The sequence below is a fragment of the Aptenodytes patagonicus genome, chromosome 1 (genome assembly GCF_965638725.1).
Source record: "Aptenodytes patagonicus chromosome 1, bAptPat1.pri.cur, whole genome shotgun sequence".
NCBI classification, from domain to species: Eukaryota; Metazoa; Chordata; class Aves; order Sphenisciformes; family Spheniscidae; genus Aptenodytes; species Aptenodytes patagonicus.
Genome location: NC_134949.1, coordinates 215,985,583 through 215,999,342, shown reverse-complemented (window position 1 = coordinate 215,999,342; position 13,760 = coordinate 215,985,583). Strand labels below are relative to the sequence as shown.

At 44.6% G+C, this 13,760-nt stretch overlaps 1 protein-coding gene and 1 long non-coding RNA gene across 2 annotated transcripts in view; one reads left to right on the top strand and one right to left on the bottom strand.

The window, feature by feature from the left end:
- LOC143155484 (uncharacterized) overlaps nucleotides 1-7,272 on the top strand; it is a 21,866-nt gene extending 14,594 nt beyond the window's left edge. Inside the window, exons 2-3 of the long non-coding RNA XR_012994423.1 lie at nucleotides 6,305-6,391; nucleotides 7,222-7,272. This is a non-coding gene — a long non-coding RNA (uncharacterized LOC143155484). The remainder of the gene's footprint in view (nucleotides 1-6,304; nucleotides 6,392-7,221) is intronic.
- On the bottom strand, nucleotides 6,122-13,760 carry LOC143155482 (high affinity choline transporter 1-like). The gene is made up of 8 exons (XM_076328298.1): nucleotides 13,583-13,760; nucleotides 12,433-12,546; nucleotides 10,706-10,861; nucleotides 10,064-10,212; nucleotides 9,472-9,615; nucleotides 8,321-8,474; nucleotides 7,210-7,427; nucleotides 6,122-6,763 (listed from the first exon to the last, which is right to left on the bottom strand). The coding sequence occupies exons 1-8, from the start codon at nucleotides 13,758-13,760 to the stop codon at nucleotides 6,242-6,244; spliced, it is 1,635 nt and encodes a 544-aa protein (XP_076184413.1). The 3' UTR covers nucleotides 6,122-6,241.

Below are 13,760 nucleotides of genomic sequence, written 5' to 3'. Positions count from 1 at the left end.
AATGCAGCCCAGGAGGCTGTTGGCATTTTTTGTCACAAGGGCACATTGCTGGCTCATGGTCAGCTTGCTGGCAACCAGGATCCCCAGGTCCTTTTCTGCAAAGCTGTTCTCAAGCTTGTCAACCCCCAGCCTGTCCTGCTGCCTGGGGTTATCCCTCCCCAGGTGCAGGACTTCGCACTTCCCTTTGCTGAACTTCATGAGGTTTCTGTCAGCCCATTTCTCCAGCCTGTCCAGGTCCCTCTGGACAGCAGCAGACCCATCTGCTGTATCAGCCACTCCTGGTTTTGTATCATCTGCAAACATGCTGAGTGTGCACCGTGCCCCAGCACTAAGGCCGTTAATGAAGATGCTAAACAGTAGTGGTCCCAGCATCAAACCCTGGGGTACACCACTAGTGACTGGCATCCAGCTGGACCTTGTGCTGTGGATCACAGACATCTGAGCCTGGCAGTTCAGCCACTTTTCAGTCCACCTCACTGTCCGCTTATCTAACCTGTACTTCATCAGTTTGCTTGTGACAATTTTGTTAGAGGCAGTGTCAAAAGCCTTGCTAAAGCAAAGATAAACAACCCCTACTTGTTCAGGGTTGTGAATTAAACTGACCAGGAAAACTGCCCTCCAGCTATGAACAGAAGTTCTCAACTCATGCAAAATGAGTGTTCACCATGTATAACAGACCTTTCTTCCAAAGATCTCAAAATCCTCCTTGGAATCAATTAAAATGCTGTCCCTCTTCAAGGGACTGGGAAACTAAAGCACGAGTGAGTCAAGTGAGTTGCCTAAGGTAGATTTGCAAAGTCTAACTTGTGCAGCAATACCTCCAGGGTCAGATAAGATAGCTGGTGGAGGGAAAGTGAGGAGGGGAGGAGGAAAATGGACACCTCTGCCAAGGCAGATCCTGTATTACTTCAAGAGACCTGCCAAAAGATTTTAAAAAAATCCACAAAACAACCATTTGGCCAAAGAACTGAAACAAAATATTACCTGTTCTTTAGGTTGTTTAATGTTGAAGAAAGACATTTCCCAGCAGACTTAAGGAAAATTTTAGCTCTACATCATTTGGAATGTTCATGCTTTTTGTGTCTGATAATGGAAACCTTACTCCAGTTCACATTTTTCTCCGTTTTTTGATTATTCCAGACAGCCCAAATTCCAGTCACAAAGATGATCCTGGCCCCTACCTGGGGGGCAGAGAAAGCCATGCTTTGCTGCAGCAGCATTCCCATCCCTGGGGATGATGGATTGCCTCGAAGCTTTAAAGATCAGCAAAGCAAGCTTGCTTTTTTTTCTGGATTTACAAATATCCTGTTGTGGGGGATTAATGCCTTTGAATTCTTCCCTTGTTATAGGAGCACAAAAAAGTCAGTGGCGATCTAGAGCAGGAAAAGTTATTACAAGACTGAAAAACTCTTCTACCTGACCTGATGTATTCTCCAGCAGAGGTTGTAGTAAAGTCTGAGAACTGCGAGGGACGATTGGTGTGTGGCATGTGGGATAAAGCCAGAGAGCACGGCTGTCATGGTTTAACCCCAGCCAGCAACTGAGCACCACCCAGCTGCTCGCTCACTCCCCCCTGGTGGGACGGGGGAGAGAGTCGGAAGGGTAAAAGTGAGAAAACTTGTGGGTTGAGATAAAGACAGTTGAACAGGTAAAGCAGAAACCATGCATGCAAGCAAAGCAAAACAAGGAATTCATTCACTCCTTCCCATGGGCAGGCAGGTGTTCAGCCATCTCCAGGAAAGCAGGGCTCCATCACGCGTAACGGTTACTTGGGAAGACAAACGCCATCACTCCGAACGTCCCCCCCTTCCTCCTTCTTCCCCCAGCTCTATATGCTGAGCATGATGTCACATGGTATAGAATATCCCTGTGGCCAGTTGGGGTCAGCTGTCCTGGCTGTGTCCCCTCCCAGCTTCTTGTGCCCCCCCAGCCTACTCACTGGTGGGGTGGTATGAGGAGCAGAAAAGGCCTTGATGCTGTGTAAGCCCTGCTCAGCAGTAACTAAAACATCCCTGTGTTATCAACACTGTTTTCAGCACAAATCCAAAACATAGCCCCACACTAGCTACTATGAAGAAAATTAACTCTATGCCAGCCAAAACCAGCACAATGGCATTTGTGTGGAAATGATGAGAGGATCACCCTGGCCCCACACAGCTCATTGCTCACATGGAAGTATCTCCCTGACAGTGTGTCGTGGTTTAACCTCAGTTGGCAACTGAGCACCACACAGCCGCTCACTCGCTCCCCCCTCCCTGGTGGGATGGGGGAGAGAATCGGAAGAGTAAAAGTGAGAAAACTCATGGGTTGAGATAAAAACAGTTTAATAATTGAAATAAAATAAAATAAAATAAAATAAAAATATACAAAACAAGTGATGCACAATGCAATTGCTCATCACTCGCCGACCGATGCCCAGCCAATCCCCAAGCAGCGGCCCCCTCCCGGCCAGCTTTCCCCAGTTTATGTACTGAGCATGACGTCCCATGGTATGGAATGTCCCTTTGGCCAGTTGGGGTCAGCTGTCCTGGCTGTGCCCCCTCCCAGCTTCTTGTGCCCCTCCAGCCTTCTCAGTCAGTAGAGCATGGGGAGCTGAAAAGTCCTTGACTAGTGTAAGCATTACCTAGCAACAACTAAAACATCAGTGCGTTATCAACTTTGTTCTCACCCTAAATCCAAAACCCAGCACTGTACCAGCTACTAGGAAGGAAATTAACTCTATCCCTGCCGAAACCAGGACACAGTGCTAGAAATGTCTGGCAAACCTGCGAGTGTTTCTTTGCTTTCTTGCTGGATGCCAGCTGTCATTCCAGTGAGGACACATTTCGGAAATCCTAAAAATTAGCATAAGTGAGAAGGGGAAGAGATGTAGATTTCCCTTCAGAAATGTTATGTTCCTATTTTTCTCATCTACGTAAACCAGACACCCAAAGATGCCTGGTGAGGATCTGATGAGATGCTGAGAACTCACTGCAAACCAAAGGCTTCCCAAATTACATGTTTGTTGGTTTTTTTTTTTTAAATTAGACATGACAGATAGGGTATTACTAACCTCAAAAATGCCAGAAACAGGTAGCAGCTGTCTAGGCTGGGAAAAGTTAATGAAAACTGGAACTGTACAGTCATTGGCATGGACACATTGAGGAGGTAAAGGAGTTAAATCCACAAGTGGAGGGGTAAATTGGGACCCTCCGGTGCTTGAGCAAATTTTTCATAAAGAGGGGGCAAGGAAAAAAAAAGGAATACTGAACTGGAGGCAGTAACCTGTGAGAGGAATGATTTCATGGGAGCTGGGTCATTATCCCCCGTGCTGGCAACACCTCAAGGACTTTGGGTGTGCTGGGCTGGAACAACTAGGCATTTTGTCATTAAGTATAGGCTAGAATTGCTTTTATATTTATTTTACTTGCAGATAATTGCTTTCAAAACTTTGCCTGACCTTGATGAATGTTTTCTTTTTAAGCTTGCTGGGGGATGTTCTGAGGAGGGAGTCATATAAGGATGGAAAATGGTAAACATTCAGGAGAGTTACAGTAATTGTATCTTTGCAATTTTCGTCTCTCCACACGAAGCAAAGCGTGTTTTAGTGGTATGAAATTCAGAGAAGCTTTGTAAGGGCAAAGTGTCTCTGATGAGTATGCCAGATACCCCTTACAGTGCTAAGAATTTCCTATTTGAAGTCACTGGGAGTTTTCTGCGGTGATGCTGGATGGTGATGTGACGGTGGTGGTGACGCTCTTCAGCAATGTCCTACCCCAGAGTGCTGTCCTTCAGTGCTGTCTCAGGAAGCTGTGGATCCACTGCCCGCCAGGCCAAGCGTGTGAGCACGGAAAGGCTTTAATATCAAACTTCATGACTCTGCAGGGGAACAGCAGGAGAAGTTGGGCACAGTGGCGTGGAGAAAAGATATCTCCAGATGTAGTCATTCGCCTTTCAGAGCCGCTAGGTGGGATGGTCGGTGAGTGGGATGCTGACCTTGACATGAGGACACTGGAGTTTCACTCTCATCTGGGCCGTGCAGCAGGTCTGTGCCCTTGTGCAAGTGCACTATGCCAGCTTTGGTCTGCTCCACACAGAGGGCCATACAGGTCCCCAAACTAGGTCATCCCTAAATCTTTCAGGGGAGTATGCTTGGATCAGCATACCGTAACTAAGATTTAACAACAGCAGCCCTGTTCTTTTGGTGCTATGGTAACGATAGCTTTAGTGTCTCCCTTAGCTAAGCATGACCTCACATGCTCCCACTCAAATCACTGGGGTATGAAAGACTTCAGTGGGTGACTGCCTAGGGCCATAGTTAATGGTAATGCTTTTAATTTTCAAAACAGTTTTTTTTCCCTTTTCTAGACACGTTATAATTAATATTTCATGACAGTCTCTAGAGATACAGGAAAGAATTTCTGGTCTTGGTTAAACAAAAGATATCAACAGGACTGCTATGCATGGGAAGTTAAGTGTGCCCAGGTGTTTACTAATGCTAGGGCAAAGCATGAAGTTGTGTGATATTTTTCTGATGAGGAGCAGAATCTCCACCTTGCTGAGGATGGGTATTTTAAGGGAGATAGATGCTCCCCATAGGGAGCAGAGTCATCAAAGCCATATCAAGAGCTTAGGGCTGCCAGTCCTCCTCCTGAGCCACTGCACTTGCCTTGGTACAGTTCAGAGTGACACATGGCTCCTTGCTGAGCTTGCTGCAGCCGTGCATGGTGGCACCAGCAGAGTTTCTCGCCTTGTGCATGCACAGTGGGGTGTTCAGCACGTGCTGGAAGCAATTCACCGAGCAGCGTATTGTTTTCACCCTCGACAGCTCAGTTGGCTGTCAGGGTTGCTGTGCCTTGGGGTATTTTGGATATGTCAGTAAATATCTTCCCTCCAACAGTGCCAGGTGTTTCCATGCACAGCAGCTCCCACAACCGCTTTGTAAAGGTTTTGTGGCGAGGGGCTGCCCAGAGTGCGGTTCCTGCTGGCTGTTGTGGGTGGATTGCGACTGACCCCTGGTGAGCCACTGCACAGCTGCAGAGGGAAGTATAAAATGACAGCCTTCTGTGAGCCATCACTGCAGGATCCTTCTGAATCTTTATTTCAGCTCCCATCTTAATGACCCATGCCACTGTGGGATGGTCTTGGTCCATCAGACTTCAGGCTAGAGGCCAAACTCACTAGTTAGCTGGGTTGCTTTTCTTCTGACCCATTGAGAATTTATGCCAACAAGGTATCAGGGGCTTTTCTGTACAGACCTGGGGGCTTGAATCTTTTGGGATCTTGCCCTCAGGATTTCATGTCCCTGCAGGCAGGTTCAGGATCAGATTCCAGCACCTTTCTGTCATCACAGTCCTCTGAGTTCTCACACACCAGTTTGTGTATGTGTCCCACACCATCCCACTGCTGTGCTTGGGTAACACCTTCACACGAGTGATTTAACCAGGTGTTTTAGAGAAGACTCATTCAAGAGTCTCTCTGGCACCTCCATTTTTCCAGCTGGTTGAGTTTTTGTAAATAGTGGCTATGTAAAACTTTCTTATCCAGTAATTAAGGGCTGTTGCTTCATCTTGCTCATCTGCCTCTGCCTTACCAGGTCATATGAGAGGGGATGTCTTCTCAGCTATGTGGCAGCAGACTGGCTGCGTGGCCTGAGACCACGTCTGGGGAGAGGCATATGCAAAAGCTTTTGCGGTATCAAGGAAAGCTTTGTAAAGCTTACAAAGAATGGTGCAGAACTGATATTACTGCTGGACTGCTGTGGTGGTTGCACTGCACTCAGTAATCTGTGTTTTTATAGGTTTGATGTGCTCCCATTTGATGATTATGCTAAAACTCTAGCTGTGGTAATAGGAACAGGTTTGCTCCCTTCTTTTTTAATCAAGAATACCCAATCTATTAAACACTAATTTGTCTCCTTTGTGGTGAGAAAAGTATGTGACTTGAGAATGCCATAAATGTTGGAGTGTGATTTGTAGCCTTGCTTTCGGGTGGGGTACCAGGGGCACCCCGAAGCAAACACTGCTGGGGCCCGAGGTGCCCCGTGGTCACCACCACAAGATTGTGCTCCATCACCACGCACCTTTAATCATTGCAAACTTCAAGATCACACATTCTCCTTGGATGAACAGAGTGTGTCTTTATTACTTTGTGAGGACTTTAAATAATTCCTTACGGGAGAAAGCAAAGGGAAGAGCAGTGCTGTTTGTGCCATACTCTTAATGGCTGAATGCACCGTGACCTTTCAAATGAGGCCCCACATTTAATCATGATTCTCTTCTAGTGCAACCGTTGGTGAACCCATCTGTTTCTCCATCTGCTGCAGGGGGATGAGGGTGCCGGTTCCCCCCGTGATATTGCAAACATCCCACCTGCGGGGAAGGAGGTTTCTCTGAAACAAAACTGCAGCCAGGTATGAAACAGCAACGATTGTCCCCAGGGTGAGAAGCATGGTGAATATTTTAAAGGGGAAGAGCTGGCTGTAGGTCCCATTCACCAGGGAACAGGCTGGGTAACAGATGACGGGGGGGATGCTCAGGGCAGGCTCCCCTGCCAGCAGCCTCAGGAGGAGCCCAACCAAGAAGCCGGCAGCCGAGCCATAGGTGTTGGTGCTGGGAACGAAAAGGGCGCAGCAGAGCTGCGGGAAGAGCAGGGCGTACACCAGCTCCCCGCTGAGGAACCAGAGGTCATAGATAGAGCTGGAGTAAAAAGCCAGACCGGCAGCCCCGGCCCCAAACACCAGCATGGAGGTCCTCATGGCCCATAAGACCTCCATCTCCGTCGCCTGTAAAACAGAGATTGTAACATTACAGACACGGCGTTTACTGGCGGGGTGACCAGCTCTGCCGTGCCGTGGGCTGGTTCTCACCAAGCCCTCACTGCTTTCAGGCAGTGCTTGCCACCAGCAGCCGCCCGAGGCAGGCACTCCTGGAGATGGAGCTGCCCTCTGTAATTTTAAGGGTCATGGTTTTATGCTGTTTCCATTAATATCCTAGTCCAAATTTTATACTAGTCATTTTATAAAGAGCAAAGCTCACCAGTGTGGGTATTTGTATCCCTACCAAGGATATGAACACCCCTGACCTATGTTTGAAGCGCTGGGTCCAGAACTCAGTTCAGCAGCTGAAGGACAGACCTCTAATCGCAGACTACACAGACTGGATTTGAAACGGTCTTGAAACAAAAGCATCTTTCCTGACACCAAAACTATTGAATGCTGTAACCAAGTACCTTTTTCCTCAGGATTTTTCTGTAGATGTTGTGAGCGAACATGGAGCCAGCGGAGAGAAGAGCTGAATCTGCAGAGGACATTGTGGCAGCAGCAATGGCTCCCAAACCAGCAATGGAGATGTATGCTGGGCAGAGATAGTGTAAAACAAGTGGCAGTATCATCGCCGATTCCCCTCTCTCGAGTGGACTTGGAAGACCATAGCTTGTCTGGTTCCAGTCTTTAAAACAGAACAAAGAAAAGTCACAACAAATCCTTCATTGACATTTCTGCTGTCTTTGAAGCTGCCTTTCCACAGGAACCAGTCACAACAGGGCTAAGGACTGAGACCCACTCGGTATTTTAGCACTTGGATTAATTTTTTGGATTCTCTTATGGTCTCTTGTGATTCCCCTTAGCATGCTGCAGCTCTCACTAGATCAAAGATTTTCCTTTTCTGCAGTAGCATCTATAGAAATAGCTGTGCTTCGTATGTTTCCAGAACTGGGACAGTTAAAGGTCAGCATTCTAGACCCTGCTTGTGAGGAGAAGGGAGTTTTGTTCTGATGCCCCTAGTGACAGATGAATTAATGAGTTCAGCTGATTTCTTTAAATGTTCAGTGACCTGGCTGCTCTTTAACCCTTGCTCACAGCCAATGCAGGACTGATCCCCTGGGCGGGGGCTGTGAGTTTACAGGACTGAACTTCTTGATTCCTTCAAGCAGGTTTTCTTCAGAACCTTATTAACAATCTGTAGGAATATTACTGGGCCTTACATGCAGAAAGCATTAACAGAAGCAAGCATAAGATTTCTTGGAAAATAGGATTATCCAGGGTTTTAAGGGGTCTGCCTTAATCTTTCCTCAACACAAGGTCCATGAAAAGCCATTTCATCGTAATGAAATGGCTTTAAACACGTCTTGGGGCTGTTTAAATGTCTCTAGGTAGTTGTGCACTGAACCTCAGAGGGCTCCACATTTCTGGTACAGACCACCTAGGTTGGTGGCCAGGGCTATGCTTTTAGGTACACATGATTAGGTTATTTGAAGTCTAAATCAGGACTTCTTTGGATCCCGTTTTTATTACCTTTGACAAAAACATGTTCATTATTCAGAGACAAACAATTAGTTTTACCTGTTGATGCTGCAACTGCACCAATGAGCACAGAGGGGATGGCCATTGAAAAGCACCCAAGTCCAGAGAGGTAGGAGATGAGCCTTGCCTGTCCTGGCGAGGCAGCGGAGAGCACTCTTTGGAAGTAAGTTTGCCACGGGATGCTCCCAAGCACCTGAAATATTCAGATGTTACCAGTGGTACCCACCAGGCTGCTTCCTGCTGTAGGGCATCATCCATCCACTCAGATGGATGATAATCTTTACTGTTATAAAACTCTCATTTCAGACGCATAAACGTTGCCCAGCTTTAACTATTGAGGATGATATCTCTGATGGTTGAGGGTGTCCTTTTCCTTTGTTTTCATTGTGATGGATGTGAAATTTTGATCAAAACAGGTTAATGGTTTGGCAGACTGAGAAAGCTGAAAAATAGGTTGCTTGGCATAGTGAAACAGGCACAGAGGAAGGAAAAGAGAAGACAAGTTTTTCAGGAATGCAACTTTTGTAAAAAATCTACCCAAACTTAGCTAGAGTATAATCTAAAATTAAAAATAAAATCACCATTTTCACTTTCTTAGCAGACAAATTTTATCAGATAAAATCTGAAGATTCTGTCCTCACCAAACAAGCTCAAGCTTTGATGTGTCCCTATTACCAGTCTAGCAAGAGCATAACAACCTCCTGTAGTCTTGGCTATATTGGTAGCTCAAAATTTGAGTTGTGCAGTGGAGCCAATGGCACCATGCTTGCTGATGACCTGCAGTCATGTAATTTTAATTTTTTTTTTTCAAATAGAGGGATTTTTACATAATTATGTGAAAGCACGCTATTGAGGCTGCATGACCAACCTCTCAAAAGGTAGGAAATGCCTCATTCAGGTGCCAGGAGTGGAACTAGTTGCCTGGATGATCTTACTCAAGAGGTAGATTCCTTCATGTGGGTAAAGGATGGAGTGTCCCTACTGCTTCTTTCCTTCCCACAGCTGAGCCCTGGATCTCCCCACTCCATTCAGTGTGCTGCAGAGTGGCTGAGAGAAGGTTTTACTCATCATCCTTCCCCTGCCAACTGTGCAATGTAGGACTCGTGGCTGGAAGAACCCACAAGTTTTCCAGACAGAAAGTCCCTGCACAATCCTTTCTCCCAACCACCTGTCCAAGAAATACTCCATACCAGGTAGAAGAAGTCATCCAGCCACCTTCCAAGATACTGTTTTTCTATCTTCCCAATCCAAGGGTCTTGGTAAGATTGATGAGTTGCAGTGTAATAAATACTTTCTGTTGCAGAGTTCACCAGGGCAAAGGGGATACAGACCCACTAGGATAGAAACGGAAATAGTTAACCATCCCCAGGGTCCTTGTTCGTGGAGAACCTATTCAGATATTGGAATTAAGGTAGATGTAGAACATAAAGTTACGTAAGATTAAACCCAGACTAAGAGTCTTCCTTTCTCCCCCTTCCTTACTCTAAATCTACATGTTTCTGGTTCATGGCATCATCACAAACATGAGTCTGTAATTCAGATCCATTGGTGCCTTCAGCAGAGCAGCCGCGTTCACCCAGCAGGGCCAATAGCTTTTGTGAGCACTGTCTGAAATGCATAAGGACTGTAAGATGTTTCAGGAGGCCTGTTCTCCTGAAGAGGAACTGTAGGGCAAGGGCCAGTATTGGTGGAGTTATTTTTGGTCTGAGACATACTGAAAAGAAGAGCAGGATTTTTTCCCTTAGTTAGGAAACTGGTAACAAAGAAATGCACAGGACTTGCCAGGCTGAGGGTAATGAAAACCAGCTGGATGACATCTGTGTATGCAACAGAGTAGAGGCCTCCCAGTAGAGTGTAGAGTATGACAGTGCATGCTGAGACGATGATAGCCAAAGAGCCTCCAATATCCAAGATGACCCTCATTGTTGCTCCTGCAGACAAGGACAGCGGTCAAGTATTTTAAGACAGATTTCATACATGCAGAATACAGAATAAATAAGGATATGTTATTCCCTCGATGCCAGCACACCACACTGTATGAGAAGCGCATGGTCTACAGAGAGTGGGCAGAGTGACGACTCAGGAGAGCCCATGTTCCCTTTCTGCTCTTGCTGCTACCTTGCTGCATGGCCTTTTCCAAGGCACTTTGCTTTTTACATCTGCTTTCCCACAGGCAAGAGGAAGGTACTAACTCATATTGCCAGACCTTTCTATTATAATATCATGAATATATACTACTGCCATTTGTTTTAAACCCAAACCCATATTTTCCAGAAATGAGAAATGCTTGTGTTCTTCTCACAAAAGGAGGTATGAAGCACAACTTTCCACAGCTTAGTCCAACACAATTCCCAAATGCGTATTATACTCTGATAGTTGTGCCACATGACCTTTAACAAATATAACAGCAAAGTAAGTGTTTACCTAGGGATGCGAGGATAGCTGCAAACCAGAACACCTCTCCTAGCAGTGGTGGAATGAAGAGTAAGCTTCCCATCACATTCCCATAAGTTTCTTGAAGGGGATCCATCACTGTCACATAATTCTTGGATCTCATTGGATTTACAAAGAAGAAACCACCTATCAGAGTGATGACATTTTGGTAGAATTTTACAGGTATTATATTCCAGGAAAAAAAAGTAAGAATACTACAGTATTTGGGTATCAGACCCATATAGTGAGTGTGGAATTCGTACATAATGGTCCCTAGAGAATGATGCAGCCAACCAGACACCGGGGCCTCAATTCACTTGCCTAAATGTGGTGTTTCATCCACCTGAGAGGTCCCAGGTTATAAAGGACATCTGCTTACAGCTGACAGATATGACCCTCCACTTTTGGCAGACCTACATCTTTCTGGAGTGGCTACTGGAGACCAGGTAGGACCCCCTAGGGCACCCCCAATGGCATAAGATACCTGTGTGACTGTAACAGGAACTTAGCTCAGAGGACACCCACATGTAGTCTCCTCTCCATCTCCAATGACCTACCAACCTGAGACACAAAGTTTTCTGAAATGCTTCCTGTGGAAAATGTCAGTAGGCAGAGTGAGGCATTGAAGACTCATATTTGGCTAAAAAAGAGACAAACTTTTGTCCTTGACCACATGATGCAACATGTTGATATATATTCCTTTTCTGGTTACATTTTCATTTTGGTGGCTTCATTGTCTCTTCCCAGAACTATATTGTTTTAATCCATGCATTGAGCTGAGTCCCACCCGCCTTCATCTAAATATTAGACTTCAGACATACAGCTGTCTCATTAAAACCAAAGAATACGTATTGTGCCTAACCCTGAAGTCAACAGGACTGCTTGTCTGGGCACTACTGACCTGAGTAAAGATTGCAGGATCAGACCTGCACTCCTCAATTTCATTAGTAAGAATTACTCACATAAGAAATGCTGGCACTATATTTCCAAGCCTGATTCATATTCACATGAATTGGACTCTTTTCTCTGACTTGAGAATAAAGGTTATTGTTCTTTTAGAAATTCCTATGCAAGGTCTGCACAGGTCTCCTTGCTTCCTGTGTCCCTAGAGACTGATGGTATAACTCAGTGTGGACTGGAAGAAACTTTGGTCTTGGCAAGACAGCTGAACCTCAGCATGAGTCCAATAATTCTTGGAGTTAGAAATGGCAACTTAGGTATATAGGACACTGCAAACTTAGCTTAGTTTCAACAAAATAGTGACCAGCTGTAACGTGGGATAAGCTGGATGCACTACAAATTCATCCTGAGATGAGACTACTCAGAAAAATGCATTTTAGTGGAAAAATTAAGATAGTAGTATTTCATCACACAGAAATTTTGAAGAAAAAATTAAAATGATACCAATACTCTCAATAGTCTGTGAATAAAAGACCATGATAAAAAAGCAATATGAACATAGCCACATGCTTCTAAAGTTCTCAGATAAGATTTTTGTTCTATAAATTGCTCCAAGGAGGCAAAACTCTACACTAGCTCCAAGCTACCCCAATTTCTTATGTTTCAGTTTAGAGGATAACTTTATAAATGCTTTTTCTGGATCTATGGGAGACTGAAGAAACAAAATTACCTTTAAAACGTACTCTGTACTCTGTTACACATCTTAATATATGATTTTTTTTTAAAGCTTATGTGTCCTGATTACGTGAATTATTTACCAATAACAAGGGACAAGGCAAATCCCACAGGTGCCTGGACCCACAATAGTCCTTTCGAAGGCAGGTAGACAATTTCAGCTGTGCCATTGATATATGCTCCTCCAACCCAGGTCGCTGTAAACATGAAAGGTGGAAAGGTAAGAATTGTGATACATATTCTCAACTAGTCTTGTAGAACACTCTGAGAGCTTGTAAACCTTTTTCTCATACAAATATTTAATCACACTTCTATTTTCTTTCCAGAGTTTTCTCCCATAGTGAGATGTGCTGCTGAGTACAGGTAACAGTATTAGTATCTCACCCGAAATGATTTCCCAGGTTCAAGAATGAATATCTATGGGTGCATGGAAAAGCTCAATGTTTAAACATTTAGAGGCAATTTGAATATACTCATTTTTAATTTCATTTTTCTCAGTGGAAGACTTTTGCTAGAGCAAACAGAATTGTCTTTGTTATTCTGCCATGACTGATAGACCATCCTTCATGAGCATCACTTACACAGTCTAAGAAAATAGACATTAGGAAAAAAAAATGCAAGCAGACACTGCAGTCAGAATACAAACCTACAACACAGGCTTAAGTGTCTTAGCCAGGCAAATACCACTTGGGGAAGCCTTCACAAAAAACAGGGCAGCGAAGCAAATTTCAGATTATGCCAGGCAGCAAGGAGAGAAAAGGGAAGTGGAGAGCAGCAGTCTGTGGGGAAACATTTTCTCTTTAGGAGAGAGGCCAATGCTCGCCACGAGTAGCAATTTATTCCACACAGAACTGGATTGTTCCAGGAGTAAAATTCTTCTGTTATGCTGGATAACAGAAACTCGTTCAAGATTGTGACCACAGTCCTCCTTAATGAAAGTGTCGTATTCTTCAGTCACTCTTAAATTAAACTCTTTAACTCTTAACTAAACTCTTAAATTAATCTCTTTAATTTAAAAGAATCTACATAAACATTAGGTTCTGCTCAGTGTGAAGAGGTTTGGAAGAATCCGTCCCAAAATGATTCATGAAACCATACTCCTTTAAAGCCACACTCAGGTAAAATCTGCCCTGACATTAAAGGAGTTCACCTGCTTTGAAAGAAAAGTCCCCCAGATCTGTGTAATGCATGTGTTTTAAGAAGAACTTTTAAAAGTCCTTTAAGAAAACTTACCTGTTGCAGTAAACAATCCAATGAAAACATTTATATTCCTGCCTCCAACTATGGCCATTTCAGTTGGGTTTCTGTTCTGCTGGTCCTTTTTGCTTTTCCAAGAAGCCCAAATTCCAGTAGCTAAAGTTAACATAAAAAACACACTCAGAGATACTAAGCCTGGTATATTTAGAGCCAT